Source organism: Hippichthys cyanospilos, chromosome 5 (assembly GCF_059441005.1).
Source record: "Hippichthys cyanospilos isolate Australia breed blue-spotted pipefish chromosome 5, RoL_Hcya_1.0, whole genome shotgun sequence".
In the NCBI taxonomy this organism is placed as follows: domain Eukaryota; kingdom Metazoa; phylum Chordata; class Actinopteri; order Syngnathiformes; family Syngnathidae; genus Hippichthys; species Hippichthys cyanospilos.
In genome coordinates this window covers 19,457,205-19,479,673 of record NC_142373.1, presented here as the reverse complement: position 1 = coordinate 19,479,673, position 22,469 = coordinate 19,457,205, and the positions used below count along the sequence as shown (strand labels likewise).

At 39.6% G+C, this 22,469-nt stretch overlaps 4 protein-coding genes across 6 annotated transcripts; 3 read left to right on the top strand and 1 right to left on the bottom strand.

The window, feature by feature from the left end:
- Positions 1-7,496, top strand: LOC148423901 (UDP-glucuronosyltransferase-like). 3 transcript variants are annotated; one of them, XM_088414910.1, is made up of 6 exons: positions 2,365-2,746; positions 3,527-4,005; positions 4,223-4,354; positions 4,459-4,546; positions 5,383-5,602; positions 6,856-7,496. In XM_088414910.1, the coding sequence occupies exons 1-6, from the start codon at positions 2,365-2,367 to the stop codon at positions 7,136-7,138; spliced, it is 1,584 nt and encodes a 527-aa protein (XP_088271036.1). In that variant the 3' UTR covers positions 7,139-7,496. The 3 variants fall into 3 exon arrangements, with proteins under 3 accessions (XP_088271034.1, XP_088271036.1, XP_088271035.1); XM_088414908.1 differs by lacking the exons at positions 2,365-2,746; positions 3,527-4,005 and adding an exon at positions 1-1,079; XM_088414909.1 differs by lacking the exon at positions 3,527-4,005 and having other exon boundaries at positions 2,365-3,225.
- A 615-nt stretch (positions 7,497-8,111) lies between these two features.
- LOC148423900 (granzyme B-like) lies at positions 8,112-11,069 on the top strand. The gene is made up of 5 exons (XM_088415346.1): positions 8,112-8,330; positions 8,822-8,966; positions 9,200-9,335; positions 9,727-9,993; positions 10,070-11,069. Exons 1-5 carry the CDS (start codon positions 8,252-8,254, stop codon positions 10,232-10,234), a joined length of 792 nt encoding a protein of 263 aa, XP_088271472.1. The 5' UTR covers positions 8,112-8,251; the 3' UTR covers positions 10,235-11,069.
- rabl3 (RAB, member of RAS oncogene family-like 3) lies at positions 10,510-13,559 on the bottom strand. Its single transcript, XM_088415347.1, has 8 exons — positions 13,496-13,559; positions 13,132-13,223; positions 12,883-13,012; positions 12,687-12,801; positions 12,428-12,578; positions 11,671-11,742; positions 11,086-11,124; positions 10,510-10,965 (listed from the first exon to the last, which is right to left on the bottom strand). The coding sequence occupies exons 1-8, from the start codon at positions 13,539-13,541 to the stop codon at positions 10,909-10,911; spliced, it is 702 nt and encodes a 233-aa protein (XP_088271473.1). The 5' UTR covers positions 13,542-13,559; the 3' UTR covers positions 10,510-10,908.
- A 180-nt stretch (positions 13,560-13,739) lies between these two features.
- Positions 13,740-21,226, top strand: gtf2e1 (general transcription factor IIE, polypeptide 1, alpha). The gene is made up of 6 exons (XM_088414162.1): positions 13,740-13,907; positions 14,358-14,653; positions 14,986-15,143; positions 18,009-18,204; positions 18,290-18,528; positions 19,623-21,226. Exons 2-6 carry the CDS (start codon positions 14,364-14,366, stop codon positions 20,084-20,086), a joined length of 1,347 nt encoding a protein of 448 aa, XP_088270288.1. The 5' UTR covers positions 13,740-13,907; positions 14,358-14,363; the 3' UTR covers positions 20,087-21,226.
- Positions 21,227-22,469: the final 1,243 nt, after the last annotated feature.

Sequence of the window (22,469 nt, the reverse complement as noted above, 5' to 3'; positions counted from 1 at the left end):
GATTATGACGAGACACGCTCTTGTTAATACAAAAACAAATAGACAAATCATTAACTGGTGTAATTCACACCCCTTCATATTATTTTGAGTACAGTATGCTCCATAAAACCGCTCCCTGGACGGCACGCTCACTCGCAAACCTCGACTAGAAAACGTTGACTAGGTCTTACGCTCTTATTTTTTTTGTTCCCTTCTGCCTGACTTCAGAGGAGCCGATGAGTGTCAGAGCGTGGTTTCTCGCACTAGGGCTGCTGGCCAAGCTTGGGTGCTCCTTTCTGGGGCCTGCCGCTGGGGGAAAGGTGCTGGTTTTTCCCGTGGATGGGAGTCACTGGCTGAGCATGGAAATCTTGGTCAAGGAGATGAATCGGAGAGGACACGACATGCTGGTTTTGGTGCCTGAAAACAGCCTGCTGATCAAAACCCCAGAAGAGGGTTACAGGACTCAAGTCTACAGCGTGCCCTACAGCAATGTTGATTTTAACCACGTTTTATCAATCCTCCAGGAAAATGTCTTAGCCAATAAGCCAATCGTTACCGATATGTTTTTCCACGTAACACTTTTTGCCAACATTACATCCTCACCGGTAAAAAGCTGTCGAGGTCTTCTCAACCAGAAGAATCTACTGACTCAGTTGAGGAATGAAAGCTTCGACCTGGTGCTGACGGACCCTTTCTATCCATGTGGCTCCATCCTGTCTCATATCTTGTCTGTTCCGATTGTTTACTTCTTGCGTGGACTCCCCTGTGATTTAGATGTGAAGGCCAATAAGTGCCCTGCGCCTTTGTCTTACGTTCCCAGATACTTCTCAGGCCACACAGATGACATGACCTTCCCACAGAGGGTAAAAAACAACGTCATGGCTCTGCTGGAGTACGAAATGTGTCGTCTCATGTATGCCCACTTTGATGACCTGGTCAGCAAGTATGTAGAAGAAAGCATGAACTACAAAAATCTGTTGGGCTACGGCAATGTTTGGCTCTTGGAAAATGACTTTGTTACGGAGTGGCCCAGACCTATGATGCCCAACATGGTTTATATTGGCGGTATTAACTGCGCAAAGCAAAAGCCCCTGCCCACAGTGAGTATTCCAACCACTCAGACCACACACACCTGTGCATCAATGTGTTAACAGCAGAGGTGGGCAGTCCCTCAGCACCGCCAAGCTATCCCTCAGTCCTTCACCGATGGTGTATATATATATATATATATATATATATATATATATTTATACTGTATATATACTGTATATATACTGTATATATATATATATATATATATATATATATATATATATATATATATATATATATATATATATATATATATATATATATATATATACATATATATATATACAGTATATATACAGTATATATACAGTATAAATATCTATATATATATATATATATATATATATATATATATATACATATATATATATATATACAGTATATATACAGTATAAATATCTATATATATATATATATATATATATATATATATATATATATATATATATATATATATATATATATATATCTATCTATATATATATATATATATATATATATATATATATATATATATATATATATATATATATATATATATATATATATATACACACACACATATATATACACATATATATACACATGCTGTTAACACATTGATGCACAGGTGTCAAACTTGAGATCCGGTCAGCCACATAAGTTTATGTGGCCTGCAATATGCTATGTATGACTTCAATTTCTGGCTAAAATACTACATTTGCGAGTTGTTTTTAACTTTTACACATCTGTTTTGTTACTGTGTTGGTTACGATTTCAAAATGTGTAAATGTGTGACGATCATACTTAAAATGTATTTGAAACTTTAACTACAATGTGGCCCATGATAAAAATGAGTTTGACACCCCTGCTTTAATGCATAATATTAGCTAAAAGCCTTGGTCAAGTGAGATTCCTATGGGATCTACAGTATAAGTAGATATGTCAGATGACATGTCTCAGGAGCCATGATGCTTACTAAGGCAAATAAAACACACCTGAGCCTTGAGCTTTATGCAAATTATATTACAGAATGTTATAGCGTTCTGTATGTGTTGCTTACTCTCTGCAAATAGCATGGTAAACTTGCAATAAATCTTTTGAAAAAAAAAGTGAACAGGAGCCATGACGAGACATATTTGTGTTTAGTTAACAAAAATAGACAAAGTTATGACAAATTATTAACTGGCGTAATTAACACCTGCCTAATACAACAGCTCCCGGGACCGCATGCTCACTTACAGATGTCAACTAGAAAAGGTCTTAGAGCTTTATTTTTTTTTTGGTCACTTCTGCCTGACTTGAGTAGAGCCGATGAGAGTCAGAGTGTGGTTTCCCGCACTGGGTCTGCTGGCCGGGTTCTGGTGTTCTTTTTTGGGGTCTGCCTCGGGGGGGAAGGTGCTGGTTGTTCCTGTGAATGGGAGTCACTGGCTGAGCATGAAAATCTTGGTCAAGGAGTTGGCGCAAAGACGACACGACGTGCTGGTTTTGATGCCTGAAAGCAACGTGCTGATGAAGGGCTCAGAGGGTTACAGGATTCAAACCTACAAAGTGCCCTACAGCAAAACTGATTTGGACCTCTTGTTTTCAGAGCACCAGGAAAAAGTCTTAGCCAACGAACCAATTTTTGACGATTTGTTTTTCAACATGGAGCATTTGATTAACTTCACATCCTTACAGGCAAAACGCTGTAGAAGTCTTCTCAAGCAGCAGGATTTGCTGAATCAGCTGAAGGATGAAAACTTCGACCTGGTGCTGGCGGATAATTTTTGCCCATGCGGCTCCATCCTGTCTGGTATCTTTGCCATTCCGGTTGTTTACTTCTTGCGTGGACTCCCCTGTGAATTAGAAATGAAGGCGAACCGGTGCCCTGCGCCTTTGTCTTATGTTCCCAAATTCTTCTCAGGCAACACAGATGTCATGAGCTTCCCACAGAGAGTAAAAAACAACATCATGGCTCTTGTGCAGGTCTATACGTGTTGTCTCGCCTTCGCCCAATTCGATGAACTGGTCAGCGAGTATGTTGAGGAAAACATCACCTACGAAAATCTGTTAGGCCAAGGCGCTGTCTGGCTCTTGGAATCGGACTTCGTTGTGGATTGGCCCAGACCCGTGATGCCCAACATGGTTTTTATTGGCGGTATTAACTGTGTGAAGCAGCAGCCCCTGCCTGCAGTGAGTATTCATTCGGATTCACTCAACGCATGTTATAATATTGCTTATAATAATATAAAGGAGTGGACGCAGAAAGGACACGACTTGCTGGTTTTGGTGCCTGAAAGCAGCTGGATGATGAAAAGTTCAGATGGTTACAGGACTCAAGTCTACAAGGTGCCCTACGGCAAAGCTTATTTGGATTACATGATTTCAGTGCTCCAGGACCATGTTTTAGGCAATAATCCAATCTCTCACGATTTCTTTGTCAACGTGAAGCTTTCGGTTAATTTCACGTCCTTACTGGGGAAAGGCTGTAGAGGTCTTCTCAATCAGCAGAATTTGCTCAGTCGTCTTAGGGATGAAAGCTTCGACCTGGTGCTGGCGGACCCTTTCCACCCATGCGGCTCCATCCTGTCTCATATATTTTCCGTTCCAGTTGTATACTTCTTGCGCGGACTCACCTGTGATTTAGAAATGAAGGCCAACCAGTGCCCTGGTCCTTTGTCTTACGTTCCCAAATACTTCTCAGGCAATTCAGATGTTATGAGCTTCCCGCAGAGGGTAAAAAACAACATCATGTCTCTGGTGCAGTCCTATACGTGTCGTCTCATTTTTGGCCAATTTGATGACCTGGTCAGGGAGTATGTAGAAGAAAACATGACCTACAAAAATCTGTTAGGCCACGGTGCTGTTTGGCTCTTTGAATTGGACTTTGCTGTGGAGTGGCCCAGACCTGTGATGCCCAACATGGTTTATATCGGCGGTATCAACTGCGGAAAACAGCAGCCCCTGCCTGCAGTGACTATTCCAAGCGCCCAGACCAATGACGTGTCACATCTGGATTCACAGGTTCTGGATTTGGGTGTGCAGCGAATAGAATGTGCAATGTAGAAAGAGCACAGCAGAGTACTTTTAAGGAGTTAATTTGGAATCTGAAATCTGGCGGCATGTTTGCAAAACACACTTGTTCTATGTCCGACGTTGCTGACGCTAATTCCTTGTTTGGACCTTGCAGGATTTGGAGGAATTTGTAGAAGGCTCAGGGGAGCATGGCTTCATCGTCTTTACGCTGGGTTCCATGGTCTCCAACATGCCGGAAAAGAAAGCGCTGCAATTCCTTGGCGCCTTTCGGCAGATTCCACAGAGGGTGACGCCTCCACTTTCACGATTGATGATATTTTCAAACTATGCATTACTCCATATTGGCCAAAGAAAACAGTTTTACAGGCAGTGAATGTGTGTTTGTTTCAGGTTTTGTGGCGATACACTGGAGTGGAACTAAAGAATGTGCCTAATAATGTGAAACTGATGGAGTGGCTGCCGCAGAATGATCTTTTGGGTAAATAGGATAATACTGATATTAACTCATTCACTGTAAATAAGTACCTGATATTCTGGTTTGGGACTCTGTAAAGAAGTATAAATACGTCTTGACTTCATAAATGTTTAATTTATTGTCTTACACTAAAGTGGTGCCTTGTGCTAGGTTACGTCATTATGTGACACCATATATAACCCGGCAAATAAAGCAATGGCAATAATGTAAAGAAACAAAGTGCTTTTTTTTTTGTTGCTTAACTTGAATGGCCCTTGTGCTGCTCTTTCTGAAGCTGCACCCTGGCCACCTGGCCACAGACGTGCGGATGTATAGTACGGTACACCGAGATAGCTTTAGCTTTTCCATCAAGCAGTAATACTAGTCTTTGCAGAGGAAAAATATGCCAGTGAGTATTGTTGTATTGTCTCTCTGCATGTGTTCCCCCACAGTTTGGAATCAAATATTCTTTGCTTAAAAGCTTTGTGTGACAAAACAGATGCATTTTTTTACCCTAGCTATGGCATTTCCTGTTTTTTGTTAGCAGCAAGGTAACAGAATTAAAACATAGCTACAGCATGTGGTTATTTGACATATGTAATTTGTTCATTATCGTCATCGTCTGCTGGCAATTAACATTTTGATACCTCCTTTTTTTTCTTTAGAGATGATCTTTTTCAAGTTCCCAACCATTATGGCTGGTTTATGGATATTTTTATTGTAAGAAGCACTTTGCAAAGCAGTCTTTCAATTTATTGATGGTCTTCAATGATATCATGATTGACTTGATCTGAACCTTGAACTCAGATTCTCCCCCCCCCCCCCCCCCCCCCCCCCCCCCCCCCCCACATGCTCCTCAGGTCACCCCAAGGCAAAATTGTTCATCACCCACGGAGGCGCCCATGGTCTCTATGAAGGGCTCTGCAACGCTGTTCCCATGCTCATGTTTCCGCTGTTTGGGGATCAGTCCGACAATGTTCGGCGCATGGTGGCGCGTGGCGTTGCAGAGGAGCTCACTATGTACGACGTGACCACAGACAAAGTGCTGGTGGCTCTGGATAAGATTATCAACAACAAAAGGTAAAGAAACATGAATGTGGATGTTAAAAGTGACCTGACTCCAACTGTGTGTGTGTGTGTGTGTGTGTGTGTTTGTTTGTCCATAGTAATCTTGATGTTTACAGACCCCACCTTAAAAAAAAAAGAAAATGCAGTTTGGGTTTCAACTGTACCTCAGCGGTACCCACAAGCGGCACGTGGAGAGTCTCTGTCACTGATGGAAATGAGTGCAGTCATATTCAGCCATATCTGTCAATTCGTGGCTGACAATAATTAGCAAGTTGTCAAGACAAGCATGCAAACGTTTTTTCATGTAATCTCAGATGTGACATTTTACTGTAATTCCCTAAAATATAAAACACACTTTTTTTTTTCCAAAAATGGAGGCCAAAACTATGGATGCGTACAATAAACGGTCAGTTAAAAATTCGATTTTATTTATTTATTTTTTTAATTCAACATCATTTGAGGAAGATTTGTCAGCCACATAAGGCGAGTTTTGACGCACACGTATATTTTTAGATCGACATTATTCTGATTTTCAATATTTACCGTCATGGAATGAGCAACAGGGCGGGCTGTTAGCAGCCAGTGCCTGTTGCAGCAGCCCGTTTTAGCTGAGGTTGCTACGGTATCATTTTTGATAAAAGAAGCAAGCAGACTGAACCAACGTGCAAGTCCATCCTTGTTCACACACAGGAATATTAGTAAAACGGGGAGGATCATGTAACGGTTATGATGTCTCCTTACCTTTCCACTCTGAATTGAACCATTTGGAGATGAGTGCCCTGGAAAGGTATTTCAGTTGACTTGTTTATTAATTGTGGTCTTTAGGCATATATAATGTGCAACTTTGGGTATTCATGGCAAAATTAACGTCATCACGAGGAAAGGAGAAAGGAGAAACAACTGTTTGGAGCAGGTTACACTGGCGCTGCATTCATGACCGCTCACAATGTGGGAAATCTGAAACGCACTTAATTTAACCCACAAGATACATAATATATGGATATGTACACAGGAAAACATGAAGAATTTACAAAGATGAGATTTATGTTTTGCTATAGGTTTGACATTATTGCCAAACTGTTGGTGCGTCCTATACATGGTCACATAGAAAATACCAGAATTTGACCCTATATAATTAAAGACGCGTCCGGCATAGTGGTGCCTCTTATATTTTGGGGACTTATGTCAATCAATGACATCTTCATCGTTGCAATGCATTTCTCACTGACTTTGAACTGATTTGTACCATATTTGCTCCCATTCAGTTACAAAGAGAAGATGGTGAAATTATCTGCGATACACCGAGACCGCCCCATTCAGCCTTTGGACTTGGCCGTTTTCTGGACCGAGTTTGTCATGAGACACAAAGGAGCCTCACATCTACGGGTCGCTGCGCACGATCTGAACTGGTGTCAATACCACAGCCTGGATGTCATCGGCTTCCTGCTCACTGTGGTTCTAGCTGCACTCTGGGTGACTCTCAAATGCTGCTTGTTCTGCGCCCGCAAGTGTTGCGGAGGGGGGACGGTGAAGAGAAAATCCGAGTAAAAACACTTGGGGGCATGTAAAATTCCATGACCCTTGTAAAAGCATGCCAATGGATCGATATGCGTGGATTGTGTGTCCGTCATTCTTTGACACTTTAGAAATACAACAACAAAGTATGAACAAGAAAAGGTGCAGAGTTGGTTAGTTTGAAAAAAAACTGTCTACTCCACAATTCTAATTGTAATCATAACATTAATATCCAAAGTTTGCGCAGAACAAACGTTCATATCAGTCTGACATATGTTGCTAAACAAATTTTATAACTGACAAGAAAGCAAACTCTGAGCTCGACTGAGTCCTAAAATTGTCACATGAAATTAGGTGGAATCAATGAGGGTTATAAAAGTGATAAATTGTATGGTAAATAGTAAAATACAACTGTACTTAAATTTCTGTAATATGATGGAATAAACACAAGATACTTCACAAAATGCTTTTTTTTTTTAACATTTTAAACAATTTGTGGACTATTAATGTGTTAAATCTTTTGTGGAGTTATGTTATGTTGGTAACTATGTTCTGTGGGTTGTTATTGCGTTTTTCTGTTCTTTTGGACTTTTTTTTGATAGTCTTGAGTGGGGTTTTGTTTATGTGTTTAACTTCATGTTTTTGTTGCTCTCATGTCAGTGTCTCAACAGTGTGATTTGCGTCCACCCGTCTGCAGTAACTTGCTTCCCTTGTGTTGGCCAATCAGCTCCTAGTTCCAATTGTGTCTTGTCCAGGTTCTCCTTGTTGTCTCATCAGTTTTGAGTGTATTTAGTTTCATGTTTCCTTTGATTTCTTGTCAGGTCGTTGTTGAAGTTTCGCTGTCGAAATGTCTCCAATGTCTCTCTCTGTCAGGTTCTCATTGTCCCCTTGTGTCTTTTAGTCGTCAGTTTATTCGTTTTTTTATTGGTTACTTTGTATGCTATATTATTCCTTGTTTTTTTTTTTTCATCGCACATTTATTATTTTTGAGCACATCTTACCTCAGGCCTCCACACATCTCTTTCCAGCATGCAAAGATGTGATAGGTGCTGTGGCCAAAAAAAAAAAAAAAATCTCTGGCTGTAGCTGACACCTCCCAATTAGTTTCCTGTAAGAGGTATATGACTAAGGGGTCTATCTTTCGGAATGAGTTTAATCAGCACAGCGATGAAGACGCCCATTTACTACGCCAGTTTTGTCCTTCAGATGTTCTCCTGGTTTCCAGGTAAGATTGAATTAATGTCTGTAAGTCATTAAGTTCGTTTTTTTAGGAAGTACAAATATATGAACTCATTCAGTGCCATGGACAAGAATTCTCACCTTTCAAAATAGTAATAATAATGATAAATCATATTATTCTGGTCAAATACGTTTTTATGGAGAGGAGCTGACACACTTGGCTAGTGCTTACCTAATATAAGCCAATTGAGCACTGTAGTGATAACTGTGACCGTTGGATGGCAGTGTTCCCTCACAACATAGATATTACCTAGATGCAATTCAAACTAAGGAATGGAAATCAATCTTTCACATGATACTACCCATATTTACATGGACATAGTACACAATATTCTATTAGCCTTGAAAGGTGAGTGAAAATGCTGAATGTACTGGCTCTCTAGAGCTTTTCTCTTCTGATAACGCTTGGCACTGAAAGAGCTAAGGAAAAATGCTATACAGTATGTGTGTGTAATTAATCATCATTCTTCACATCAGAAGCAACAGGGAGCATTATAGTGGGCGGCAAGGCTGCAAAGCCTCATTCAAGACCCTACATGGCATCACTGCATTCCCATGGACACCATGAATGTGGCGGGATGTTAATCCGCAACGACTTTGTCCTGACTGCAGCCCACTGCTAGTGAGTTTTTGTACTGGCGTCATTATTACCGTTTTTTTTTTTTTTTCACTTCCAATATGAACTCTCGAGTTTAGTTTAGATCCAGCGACACGCTCACTTGTGTCGTTTTGATTTTGCGGGAGAAGGCTGGAATTTGCAGAAACTGCATTGAAAGGACAGCTTGAAACATAACATCTTGAGAAAAAAAAAAACATATTTTTTGTAATTCAAATAATTGTTTCTCTGGTTGTCAGCAATGAGACTATGACAGCCATACTCGGAGCACACAAAATAAGCGAGCGGGAGAAAAGCCAGCAACGGATCCACGTGGCCGAGTTCCATCTTCATCCAAAATACGATGGACACAACTATGACATTATGCTACTTAAGGTAAAATAAATAAATGAAAAGTCATTTTTCATTAAAAGGTAACACGTCATTTCTCTTTACTGCGCCATCAATTTGTTGTGTACAGTAATAGTACAATGAGACAATTTAAATTTGTCTTGGTTGCCTTATACTGGCCCAAAGAGAAATTGTCGCTAGAAAAATAAGTTTGACACCCCTTTTTACGTAATTAAATGATAGTTAGAAAACACCTTATCAATTACCTTATCAATTACTTTAGTAGTAGTATATTACTAAAGTAATCATTTACTTTGGTGCTTAATTTTTAGTACTTGCCATCTTTGGACCTTCTTTTCTCTTCAAAAAATAATTGAGAAGCATTGCCATACAGTGACTTCAAATAGTAAACAATTGTCATACTTTCCTCTCACAGCTGCAACGCCATGCCAAACTTGACAAGTTTGTCCAAGTGATTAAACTGCCCAAGAAGAATGAAAACCTACAGGCTGGTACGGTTTGTTCCGTTGCTGGCTGGGGCCAAATTGTGAAAGGAAATAAGACGGGACCGATTTCGAAAGTACTGAAGGAGAGCACCGAGAAAACACAATTCATCTTTGAGTGCAAAAATGTTTGGCAGCGCTTCTTTCGGTCGGATCACATGATATGCACCAGGCCTAAAGAGACGGGCGGGGTTTGTTGGGTAAGTGCCACACGCGCATCAAACAACACGTTTAGTCACCGACAAACCATGATCATTTTTGTATTCTGTTTTCAAGGGGGATTCCGGTGGACCAATAATTTGCAACAGCGAGCTTCAAGGAATAATATCCTTCCTTTATAAAGAGGATTGCAGTAATCGCAGGTATCCGCATGTATTCACTAAAATCCAGCCTTTCCTTTGCTGGATTGAGGAAGTGATGCAGGGAAATATTGCAGCATGAAGTCCACTTGAAGAGTCAAGTATACTTTTACAATTTAATATCAAATGAACACGATTAACACACACATTATCAATAAATGATGGACGGTTATTTTTAGAATGAGTTAATTGCCTGACAAAACGTACGATTCAGCGAGTGACTTCTTCAGAGAATGTGAAGCACTGTGAAAAGTAACACCCCACAGCAAACACTAAAAATTTACATTTAAGCTCCGACTCATTCACAACCTGGCCTTGGACTTTTCAAATTGTTAAAATGATGCAAGAGGCCCTCCATTCGAATCTCGATGATGCTTCCCATTTTATTAGCATCTTGTAATCAACTATAACAATTGTAGTACTGGATTTCTTTCTTTTGTCATTTCCAGACAAAAATATCTGCATGCTTACGTTTAAGCACACTCGCGTAAATTTTGGCATGACTAAAAACCTTTAAATATTCCCATTAAGTATGTACAAGTCTGCACACATTTACAGGAAGACATCTTTTAATGATTTCAGCATCAGAAAATTACAAAACTGTATGTTTCACTGATTCACAGAATTTTAATAAAAATGACTGGTTACAATGTGAATGCATTTGTACAAAGAATACACATGAAAGTGAAAATATAGTGAGAGTGATTGTGAGAAAAGGTGTATGGAAAATCCGCAGACCACCAAGCGACCACATTGTCAGTCATAGTGCAAACTCTTGAAGTTGAAGCGCTTTCGGTCCGTGAAGCCTGTCATCTGCACACACATTGCATGCTTCAAGGTTTCATAAGTACACGCTTAAATAGCAAAAAACAAAAATGTGTATTGTTTTTTTTTTAAACCCTAGAAATAAAAACCTTTAAAAGCAGAACTCACCTGACTTGGATCTCTTGTGAAATATCTTTTTTCAATCACCTGTTTGGAGATACAACATATGTGTTTATCATACCACAAATGAAATGATGGTGTAGGGTACCAAAGACATATTTTTATTTTTTTTTAATTAAATTGTTTTAATAAATCCAGATATTTAATCCCATTGATATTTTTACATTATTTTTTTCAACTGTTTGAATAAAATGCTCAATTAATTATTTTAGGTGATGAACTGGTTAAGTAACAAAATACCCAAAGGTTAGTCTGTGATTACTGTAACTACTAAAGTACTATAAGTAATACTTTTAATCCCGAAAGTAATTTATTAATCACTTACTTTAGCGCTTATGTACATAAATGATGATTTAAGTATGTGGCTGCCTAAAGTAATCATTTACTTTAGTGCTTAATTGATTTAGTACCTGCCATTTTCAGACCTTCTTTATGCTGAACACTTAAAAAAATGGAAAAACTTTACATACATAAGTACTTGGGATTCAAAGTTGGGACTGGAAAGAAAGATTGAATAATAGCTGGATTTCAGTCCATGTCGCTAAATGCAGGACGCATCTCAATCCACCTCACCTTGTCAAAGAATCTGCTAAGCTTCACTGCATTGGACGTGCCTGCAGCCAAGTATCTCAGATTGGTGCAGTCCTGGAGAAACAAATGCGATAGTGGATCTTTATTTATTGACAGAAGGACTGAGAATTGTCAGTAGAGCCTAACATTTATCATACCCGACCACTAGGGGTCACCATAGCTGTTGCGTTCTCAATATAATCCAGCGCTTACTCAATGAGTTTGTCTATTATTGTGTTGCAAAGGCCAAGAAAGAGAAAATACGGTGACTATAAATAAGATCCCTGTCTATTAAAAAAAAAGTTTAAGTATAGCTGGAATTGATATTGAAGGCACTCATATTTATCATTAACTAAAGAAAAGGAATATATATCAGTCAGGTTTCAGGTCATGAAACAGACAAAAAACATTAAAGTGCATCAAAGTTCCTTAAATAAAAAAAAACAAAAAACCATCAACCCATAAAACCACATATGTCAATCCTTGATTGAACTACAGACATTTTTGGCCAACTGAACCATTTGATGCTGAAAAAATGATCTAAAAATAGGAGTACCGGTATCTTAAACTTTTCATCCTGAAGAAAAAGGTGTAAAATAATTGTGCTGATACTTGTTTTTATACATCACACAAATTGCTATGTGATTTGGAAAAAAAAACATTGACAGCAGTTTTTAAAAAGTTTATAACTCCTGCATACACTTTGACAGTAGCAAAAGCATTTTAAAAGCAGTTTTAGGGATTTAAAAATGTTATTTACAAGATTGATCTCCTCCGCGTTGAAGTCTTCGGACAAAAAGGCCGTCCGTGTGAGAACTTCACTACGTTTGTTTTCTGGAATCTGGTCAAACTTTGTGCCTATGAGCAGCAATGGTACTGGGTTCTCTGCAAACTGCTCACGGTCATAGTCACTGCAAAAAAACAAACAAAAAACAAACAAACAAGGTGAATACTGTGTAACCCAGTGTTTCCAAAAGTGTAATTTTTATTTTTTGGGGAATCATTAGTGAAATGCATACCCATTTGAGACAATGACCCCAGTTGGAGAGGAATCTTTGTTTAAAGCTTCCAGTGACCAGCGATAGAGATTCTGGGAGGATTTTTTATTCGTCAGATCATGCACCAAAATAATTCCTGAAATGATGAGAGGGATTAAAATAACAAAGAGAGTAGTCTGCATTCTACAAATTTTCGAGGTGCAGAACGTAACCCTACCGTTAACTGAATTGTAAAATACAGCTCTGGTGCTTTTGATACTGCTGGCACTGCCCACCGAGCCCCCAACATCCCATAGTTCTATGTAGAATGTCTTCTCCTCTGGGGTTCCCTCTTTATAGTCTTGGACCTACATTCCATGTCCATTTTATTTAATTGTTCACATGGTAAAGCACATCACATACTTTTTGGACTATTCCAAAACTCAGAGGCATTATTTATTTTATTTGCAAGCAAAGGTTAGCTTACCCTCACATCTACTGAGCATCCAACAGTCCATGATGGATTTCCTAAAACTTGGTTCTGGCACAAAAGATGTACTAAGGAGGACTTTCCTACACCTGTGAACATACAGCAGAATGTAAAAAAAAATAGCTATAACACAAACATGGCGTTGTGGTTTCTATCATTTCAAAAGTGAATACAGTCTAAGCACAGTATTTAAATGATCAAATAATCACATTAGGGTTGCATCCTAACTTTACATTCCACAGTAAACATACAGTACTACTTCATGGAAAGCTATTGATGGCACTGCTGCACGAAGTACTTGGAGAAGTACATTATAAAAATGCATTTTGAAGACTATCTTGTTCGAAAAGTACGCACTTACCGGAATCGCCTAAAACGAGCACCTTTACTCTATCAAGAGAAGCCATGGTCTGACAGTCATCTCTGACTGCACAATCCCGGAAGAAAACATTATAACTCACGCCCATCTTCAGTTTACTTCAATTCCATTCGTCATTTACCAACCATAACTCAACATTGTATCATCTTATTGGCCAAAAACCCGAGCAAATTGGAGTTCGAGGATATAGATATGTTCCGGTTTTACCTTATCTTTTCCGGGTTAACTGCGCAGTTGAATCCACGGCGCACGCTAGCAAACTTTGCAGGCAATTAACCTAAAAACTTGATGATTTACGTGTTTTATTCGAGAGATGTGTTTTTCTTGAACCGAGAAAGGCCGTAGATGACCATTTCATTGTCCTTTCACTTTTCAGAGTATAACGGAGAAGCAGGTAATTTGAATTCTCTTCACATCGTACAAACTACCTTTTCTCTAAACGTGAGTGTTATTTAGCCAATGCCTTGTAAACTGCAGTTTAACTGTGCCTACTTCTATTGCCTGCGATGTCAACATTTTATGAATACGTTGTACAGCTGTGTCCAATTAATAAAAATGATAATAAAATTGCCTGAATGACGGCAATCATTTGCATTAATTTCAAGGTAATATTTTCAGACACTCTTAGTGTAATATGGGTGATTACTTTTGAATTGGATACACGTATGAGTAGCTTGTAAGAGTTATTTTCATTTAAAATTTCTATCTATCTATCTATCTATCTATCTATCTATCTATCTATCTATCTATCTATCTATCTATCTATCTATCTATCTATCTATCTATCTAAAATTTAGAGTAGATGGATCTCATCTTTGTTCCTAATAAACACCTCCGCCCACAGTACAAGATGATAGAACCAGAACTCTTGACCGAGGTGCCAGTTGCATTGAAGCGCCTGGCCAAGATGGTGGTGAGGGGTTTCTACGGAGTGGAGCATGCCCTGGCCCTGGATGTGCTCATTCGCAACCCGTGCGTCCGCGAGGAGGACATGCTGGAGCTGCTCAAGTTTGACCGGAAACAATTGCGCTCGGTTCTCAACACGCTGAAAGCTGACAAGTTTGTCAAGTGTCGTATGAGAGTGGAGACTGCCCCAGACGGCAAGACAACTCGACATAATTACTATTTCATCAATTACAGGTGATTCACCGCTGCTTACACTATTTATGAATGATCAGTGCTGGCTCATTATATTGGTTGTATTTTACCTAACATTATGACCAGGACGACCGCAATTACTAATCTCAAGGCACCCCTTTAATACGCTGCATTATTTGGAGTATTTGGTCATTCAAATGTTTGAAATAATTATCGTTTGCACTGTATTAGTTTGCTCACAAAAAAAAAAAAATCTAATGGGAGGGTGATTCTGGTTCGCAGAAAAATGGGCAAAAAATGTATCAAAAAATACTACTGCAATACACACAAAAACAAAAGTCCTATGAAAGCAATGGTTCGATCATACTTGACAGGGTCCTTGTGAATGTGGTCAAATACAAACTGGATCACATGAGACGGCGTATAGAGACAGATGAACGTGATTCCACCAACCGCGCTTCATTCCGATGTCCTTGCTGCTTCTCCACCTTCACCGATCTAGAAGCAAATCAGCTGTTTGACCCCATGACAGGTAAATTAACATTTTATTTCCCTCATGTAGGTACCTTGTTTTTTTCCTTTTTTTTTTCTTCAACTGTATTTTTGTTGCACATAAACCACAAAACTAATTCCCACAAAACATTTTGAAAGATGAGGGGCAGAGGGAAGAAGTCATTATTTTGATTGTTGCGGGAATTCAAAAAGTCTTGTGCATTACTGCCCTCTACAAAAATGAAATGAAATGGTACTGGCTGCAAGAAATGGCCACTCACGTGTATTCATATCCTCTCCACAAGTAGTTTTAAAATGCAAAATGTTAAATGTCATCAAAAGCCCCATTTACACCTCGTATATATGACTGTAGAGATGCAGCAATTAATTGAAAACTAATAGATCATCAGATTAATTGATAAACATTTTTTTTTGGATTAGGGGTAATCCATCCAGCATGTTTTTAGTGCATGTTTTTAGGAAATGCTGCTGAACACTGATCATTTGAATCCGGTAGGTAGGAGCAACGTTACACCAGAAACCACATAATTTCTGCAGATGTATGGAAACAATGATGAATATTTTTGTCTGTTTTCTACGTTACATACCAAAACAGTTCATGAATCATAATTTATTTGTTTGTGTATTTCCTGCAAAGTCAATATGAAACAAAGTTCTTTTTTTAATGAAGGTAATTAAGAAAAGTTGATCTTTTTCTTCGATTGACAAAAATTGACAGATTAATTGATTTTTAAATAATCTTCGGTTGCAGACTCTCTTCACTGTGTTGCATATTTAGAATGGGGATAAGGCACTGTTGTATTCTTTTTTTTGACCAGTGGAGGACCTCCTAAAGCAGCAACTCATTTCAAGGGCCTTTCCGGATTCTTCTTTTTGCCCAGGATTTTTTTTTTTCTATCCTATTGAGAAACATTAACTAGAAATACTTGGAGGAATGCAATGTCCAAATTCTACTAATGCTTCGGAGAGGTGCCCTGATACCAATGTTCGATGCACATTGATAGAAGGTTATTACAACTTCTGCTTCTGAGTCGATGCATTGTTTCTTTGAATTACTCGATGCATATAATGTATTACTGGGTGAAGTGTACTTTTTCCTGACTGAAAGGCTCACTTCTTTCATATAAAACGACCTTGGGTGAACGGTTCCAAAGGATTGCGGTCAGGATGGCTTTTGCGGGTGTGTTTCACACTAACATCAACACACAAAGTAGACACGGAGCTTGTGTTCATGCTGGAACACTTCCCATTATTGACAGTGAAATCAGCACGGGAAGCAGATGGCCTCATACAGGAAGCAGAGGATGTATACACAAGGTCCCAAACCCCATAGCCGCACAGTGCAGCCGTCATAGCATCCCCCCTTGAGGAAAAGGATGCACTGTGGACTAAAATACAGAGGTTACTTTATTTATTTGTTTTTTTTAATTTCATATGAGTGTAGCATTTTTCTATGTTATTCTATTGAATAATCACCCCGCTGCCCCAGAATTTTTAAAAATAATCGACTAAAGTTTAACTTTTTCTTTTTTTTTAATAATCTTCTCAGGTTGAATGTGCGTTGGAGTGGATTTAACTAGACTAAATTTACCTATGCTAATCGGTCAGCAATCACAATCAGCCTTACCATGCTCGCATGACCATTTAATGGTAACAAACACTAACTACCACTTCTTTCGCATGTACATAATGTTTAATACATGTCACACGTGTCATGTGCTTCAACAGTAGTCCAGGAGTAATTTTGAGAGTGGCGCTCCTTGTTAGCGATGTGAAGGCCATGACTTCCTGTTGTTCTTCTTTTTGATGAGTAATGTTTTTGAGATTATTTGTAATGACAAGTTATATTCTCAAATAATATAGCCCAAGTGCTTTTTGTTATTTTTTTTTTCCCTTCACTTTAGTAAGCGCCATGTGCTAATATTGTTTTTTGTTTGCAAGTCTGCTAACTACCTGATCAGTTAGGTGTTTTTAAACACACTAATGGCATTAGCCATTCGGCCAATAGGTGGTTACACATAGATGAGCAGTGGAGCCACATATCAATATGGTGTTTGCATGTTTTTTTTAAATTTTTTTATTTCCCTCGCGCTCTCTCTCTCTCTCTGTCTCTCTCTCTGTCTGTCTGTCTGTCTGTCTGTCTCTCTCTCTCTCTCTCTCTCTCTCTATTTGCTGCTGTGGTATGCCTTTTTCAGTTTGAAATAGTTCAACATTATTTCTGTTGTTTCTTATTGTAAATGCTCCCAAACTTGTAATATCCCCTGCTTTGGGAGGCAGTCTTTCTCCCTTGCTTCCATTGCAAAATTTCAAGGTTCACGGAAAAAATAGTTGCAAAGTGTTTTTTTTAAGCTTTGAGGCTGATATTTTTGGTGAACATATTTTAAAGTTCCTACCCAGCTTGGTCGACTTTTTTTTCCAGTCCACCTTTCACGTGTGTGAAATAAAACGACTCCGTATATGTTTGCATTATGCCATAATGCGTTTGTTTCCATTATTTAAAAAAAAAAATGATAGTGATTTCCACATAAGTGCATGCTTTTCAGCTCACTAGAGTATGTCGCAATTTTGCCTCTGCTAAGTAGCAGTCGTGCAACACAGTGTAACCCGCTGTCAAATTTAACAAGAGGACAACAAAATAGCAAAGCAACGGAGGGCATCCAGCAGTTCATCTTGGCATGTGGTTAATTACACAAAGACGCACTTTGAGAAAGGCACGGTTCGTGCTCATTCTATCCCAATCAGCAGACTGCACTTTGTTTACTTCTACCAAATAAGTGCCTAACTTTTACATGGGTATTGGTAGGTATCATTATGCAGTTGGGTAATTGGGAGGGTACAAATCAAAAAGTCCTTTTGAAAACAATGTTTTCAAAACAATGCACAGGTACATTCCGTTGCACATTCTGTCAGACGGAGGTAGAAGAGGATGAATCGGTGTGTCCTGATGCGAGGACGCTAGTCGCACGATTTAATGAGCAGATTGAACCCATCTACGTGCTGCTCCGTGAGACCGAGGATGTGAACTTGTCTCATGATCTGCTGGAGCCCGAGCCCGCCGAAATCCCTGCCCTCAAGCAGAGGTTAGTTCCTGCCACCGTTGCGTCCGGCCTTATGACTTGAGTGATCGCAGAAGCAGAAAGCCAATAACGCCAATCATTTTTCTAGCCGGGAACGCAATGCAGCAACTTCTGCAAATGCCTCAAGTGGCCCACACCGGGAAGCCTGGTCCAACAAAGGCTCAACCTACGCTGACCTTTACACCCAGAATGTTGTCATCAATATGGAGGATCAGGACGACACACAGAAGCAAGCGAGTGAGAGCGCCGCAACTAAGGAGAGGCCCGTTTGGTTGACTCAGAGCACGGTGCAGGGTGCTTACAGCGAAACGGACATGCTGAAGAACCGTAAGCATGCTTTTCTTTTACTTGTCCATGGGCATTTTCTCAAACTCAAACATATTTGTAATTTGCTATCTTTTTTGTGCTCCGGCACCCTCTTGTGGTACCTCGCAAACTATGTTGAAGTAAGAACAACAACTTCTGGTGCAATATAAAAGCAGCGCTTTGATGCCACATTTATAAATAGGCATGTGCACATTGGCAATAAATCGTGGTTTTAAAAAATCACAGTTATTTAAAACCGTACAAATCTGTCAAAACCCGTAAGTTCTTTTTCCTTCTGGCTTAACGGGCAAATTAACTGCACATGTATTTGTTTATCGTTTAACAATTACTGCTCACTGAAGGGTGGTTTCGATTTTATTTACAGCTTTAAGTTAATTTAGAATGGTAGATGGTCGTTATTGTAACAAATTCTGCATGAAAAATAAAGCTGTTTTTAATGTGGCAACAATGGCTATTTAGCAAAAAATATTTGACAATGATATTTTCTGGAGCTGTAATGTCAACACCGCCATACCCTGATAATTTTGCTCAAGGATATCATAACATCAAAATCTGATTTCAACCCATGCCGTGATACACATCTTGTGGTGTCAGTCAGTCATAGATTTTTACAATTTTTTGTCTGTAACACAGTACAGTCTTACACAATTTTCGATTACTCATTTGTAATGATAGAAGGCAGAATAAACCAAATCCGTTTTGTTCCTTTGACATTTCCACTGTTACCTAAAAATGCTAGGTTCTTCTTCCGGTTGCCATGGCAACCCATCTGTGGTCAAAGCAGGTTATCTTACTGTCAGTGCCCTTCACTGTGCTATGCCAGCTATTGACGTTGTTCAACAGCCAAGGGCATGTAGCATTCAAGTTTGGACAGATTTCTTCTGAGTCATAATTGATTTGAAATATTCACAGGCTTGGTTGATTTTTCTGAATGAACAAGTGCTCATCAATGTATCCGTGCTTGTTGAACTGCTTGAGTGTTCCTTTTAAAAAATTCCCTGTGCAATCTCTGATTTTCATGTGCATTTTCCGTTTAGGTTACTAGTAGAAATGAATGGCAGAGGCAAATCTTTTCATTTAATTTCCTTTCACAGGGGGAGACATGAGGACCGGGATCCAGGACGGAAGTCATCCCGGAGCCGGTCAGTCCGACGAAAACGAGGAAGTGATGCGAGCCCTGCTCATCCATGAGAAGCGAGCCGTGGCAGGCGGAGGCGGAGCAAACGCCGCCGCCAGGGGCCTGGCGTCTGCCGCGGCCAACGCCAGCGACTCAGAGAGCGACACCAGTGAATCTGACGAAGAGATGCCCTCTGCTCCTCCCTCTCATGTCAATGCCGCCGCCGCCGCCGCCGCTCCTCGGCGGGTTGCAGAGGAAGAAGAGGAGGATGACGACGACTTTGAGGAGGTGGGAGATGAGCCAACGGTGATGGTGGGAGGCCGGCCATTTTCTTATGGAGAAGTGAGCCAGAGGCCAGAGTTGGTAGAAATGATGTCTGCACAAGAGAAGGAAGCCTATATTGAAATGGGGCAAAAACTCTTTCAAGACATGTATTTTTGACCATATTATCATATTTCCCTTTAACCAGCTACCTGTGTATACTTGGCGCCTGGACACTTTTACCACATGCTGCTTCCCTATAAATTCCATTCGAAAACAATGTTCTGTGAATGGACAAAGTGGACGCACGTGTTGTCAGTGTTGCCTCAGAGGTCACCTCTGCATAGAGTGTTCATTCCCAAGTTGCAAGCTTGCTATCTGCATTTTGTGCCAACGTGTTTTCTTTAGCTGTTATATTAAACAGCTGTTGAGAATGATCTTTTTTTTTTTAAGGAACAAAAAGTTTTATTTTTTGGAATTAATACAGCTATTTTCCTTAAGAAAACCCGGGAACTATCATCATTGCTCTGTGGCGGGGCTGTGAAAAGCCAAACCAAAAAAACCAAACCATATTGACTGCCCCTAAAAGCCCAAGTGTTGTGACATTTCACTCCGAAATGGTATACATTTTCCCTTGCAACCAACTTGTACTGATTTTTTTTTTTCAATGTTTTAAATTGTACAAGACCTGCTTTGGATCAACCACGTTTATATACTCAACACAGTTGGATTTCGTTTTATTTTATTTTATTTTTTTCCTTTAATTTTGTCAGTCCCTGCATGTCTAAATGTCAATGCAGTCTGATTAAAAAGCTGTGGGCAAACACCATTTTAAAACAGCAGCATGTGAGGGACAAATGGTTTTTTCTGCCCTTTCCTCTTGGAAGGAACTGGGGTATTGTGAAAAGGGCACTGCTAAGCTATAGCGCCCCAACCTCTATGTGTGCTAAATATAGCTAGTGCAGCTATAGTACTAGTGCTTTCGAGGTTAAAAATATTGAGGGATTAATTGATTGATATGTGTATTTAATTGAGCAAATTAATCTTTTTAATCCCACCTATAATGCTTTTCTGAGAATAACTGAACCCGTGTTTTTTTTTCAGATTTATTCAAATCCATTTTGTTGTTGTGGCAGATCAAAAAAACCCTATACAAAACAGAAAAATACTTGAACAGATGTAGTTGTAACCATTTGACTTCTACTATATGTGAGACTACTTCCAAGTGCTACCTGCAGCCATCAGTGTTGACCATCAGGAGGAAGGGTGTTGTTTTCTTGTATCGTTCTCCAAATAAATAGAAAATATCTTCAAATAAAACATCGTCTTTCCTGTCCATTGCAGACTTGCTCAAGCGTGGCGTGTCTTCAAGTTTAGTTTGGCAAACTAATGAAATTAAACAAGTAACATTAGCATCTTTGTTGCATACATTACCTGTGGCCGCAGTTGCAGCTTCGTGCTTTGGATTTATGTGGTAGGCTAAACTTGAACTGCTTCTGTGGTAATATTAAATCAGAATACCGTTTTTTAGGCTCGTGCGGTGCCAGGAAACGATTGTCAAGAAAGTTTAATTGACCTCTACTTTCATTTTGTCAAGTGACATTTTCAATTAGGTACTGCCCATGTGATTGACTTGGCCACTGCATCACATTGCACTTCTTTGCCTTACTCAGGTTAAAATGTCAAGCTCTAGTGTGGAACTTGCTGGGATCGGGCACCTCTAGAGGGAAGCCCTCGTAGCCCATATATCTCTTTTAAGTCGGAGGATGGACACCTGTAGGGCAGAGCCTCAAAAGGTCAGGAAGAAAACGGGATTCTGCCTCATTAAAACAACCCCCGCCCTTCAGGAAAGTGCAATTAAAAACCTAATCCCACGCTGGGCCATTGATCTGGCGAGGCAAGCACGAGAGAGGAAAATGCATGGGGAGCTAACTACTGTACAAGTAAGTGGCTGAAGTGAATTTTGCAAGGAAACTATACCGCAGGTATAAAACCTCGAAAGACACTGTGCTGTGTAACGGTGGTCATGGGTTACCGTGGTCAAATTTCTTTTGGTTTATCTTAATTATGTTTGTGACAAATGATCGAGTGGATTAACGCTGACATCCAGAGGACAAGAGTGCCATGTGTTTGTTTTGTGGCTGTGTTTGAGTGAAAGGTTTGAAAATGATGAACGCTTCTCGGGGTTGGCCTGAGAAGATTACATAAGGATTGATTGATCGGTGTGTCGCTGTCACTCTTCATCCAATAAAGCCTGAAGATGAAGCGCATAATGATCGACCCCGTTCAGCTGTGTTGCGCGGCTTGCAACTTGCTTTTACGCCCTTCCTAGCAAGCTGAGAACTTTTTAAATATGTGACCCATCCACCTGCATTCATCATCCTATTTGGAAAGCGTGTTTTTACAGTCCTCATCTATTGTAAATGTCTCGATTGCATTCTTCAAAACTCAACACAGTGTTGACTACTGAGCCATGCTTTCATGTGGGATTGAAATGAGTCCTTGGGTAATTTTGAGTACCTGTTTAAAAAACTAAATAAACAAATACTGTGTCAAATCAGTC

What these genes read in the sequence shown, in the direction of transcription:
- LOC148423901 (XM_088414908.1), top strand. Translation starts at nt 216, where the DNA reads ATGAGTGTCAGAGCGTGGTTTCTCGCACTAGGGCTGCTGGCCAAGCTT. An exon ending in AGCAAAAGCCCCTGCCCACA is followed by an intron (nt 1,080 to 4,222) that starts GTGAGTATTCCA and finishes TGGACCTTGCAG; the next exon opens with GATTTGGAGGAATTTGTAGA. An exon ending in GCCGCAGAATGATCTTTTGG is followed by an intron (nt 4,547 to 5,382) that starts GTAAATAGGATA and finishes CATGCTCCTCAG; the next exon opens with GTCACCCCAAGGCAAAATTG.
- LOC148423900 (XM_088415346.1), top strand. Translation starts at nt 8,252, where the DNA reads ATGAGTTTAATCAGCACAGCGATGAAGACGCCCATTTACTACGCCAGT. An exon ending in CTGACTGCAGCCCACTGCTA is followed by an intron (nt 8,967 to 9,199) that starts GTGAGTTTTTGT and finishes TCTGGTTGTCAG; the next exon opens with CAATGAGACTATGACAGCCA. An exon ending in AGACGGGCGGGGTTTGTTGG is followed by an intron (nt 9,994 to 10,069) that starts GTAAGTGCCACA and finishes TCTGTTTTCAAG; the next exon opens with GGGGATTCCGGTGGACCAAT.
- rabl3 (XM_088415347.1), bottom strand. Translation starts at nt 13,541, where the DNA reads ATGGCTTCTCTTGATAGAGTAAAGGTGCTCGTTTTAGGCGATTCCG. An exon ending in GATGCTCAGTAGATGTGAGG is followed by an intron (nt 13,013 to 13,131) that starts GTAAGCTAACCT and finishes CATGGAATGTAG; the next exon opens with GTCCAAGACTATAAAGAGGG. An exon ending in TCACAAGAGATCCAAGTCAG is followed by an intron (nt 10,966 to 11,085) that starts GTGAGTTCTGCT and finishes ATGTGTGTGCAG; the next exon opens with ATGACAGGCTTCACGGACCG.
- gtf2e1 (XM_088414162.1), top strand. Translation starts at nt 14,364, where the DNA reads ATGATAGAACCAGAACTCTTGACCGAGGTGCCAGTTGCATTGAAGCGC. An exon ending in GCTGTTTGACCCCATGACAG is followed by an intron (nt 15,144 to 18,008) that starts GTAAATTAACAT and finishes AACAATGCACAG; the next exon opens with GTACATTCCGTTGCACATTC. An exon ending in AACGGACATGCTGAAGAACC is followed by an intron (nt 18,529 to 19,622) that starts GTAAGCATGCTT and finishes TTCCTTTCACAG; the next exon opens with GGGGAGACATGAGGACCGGG.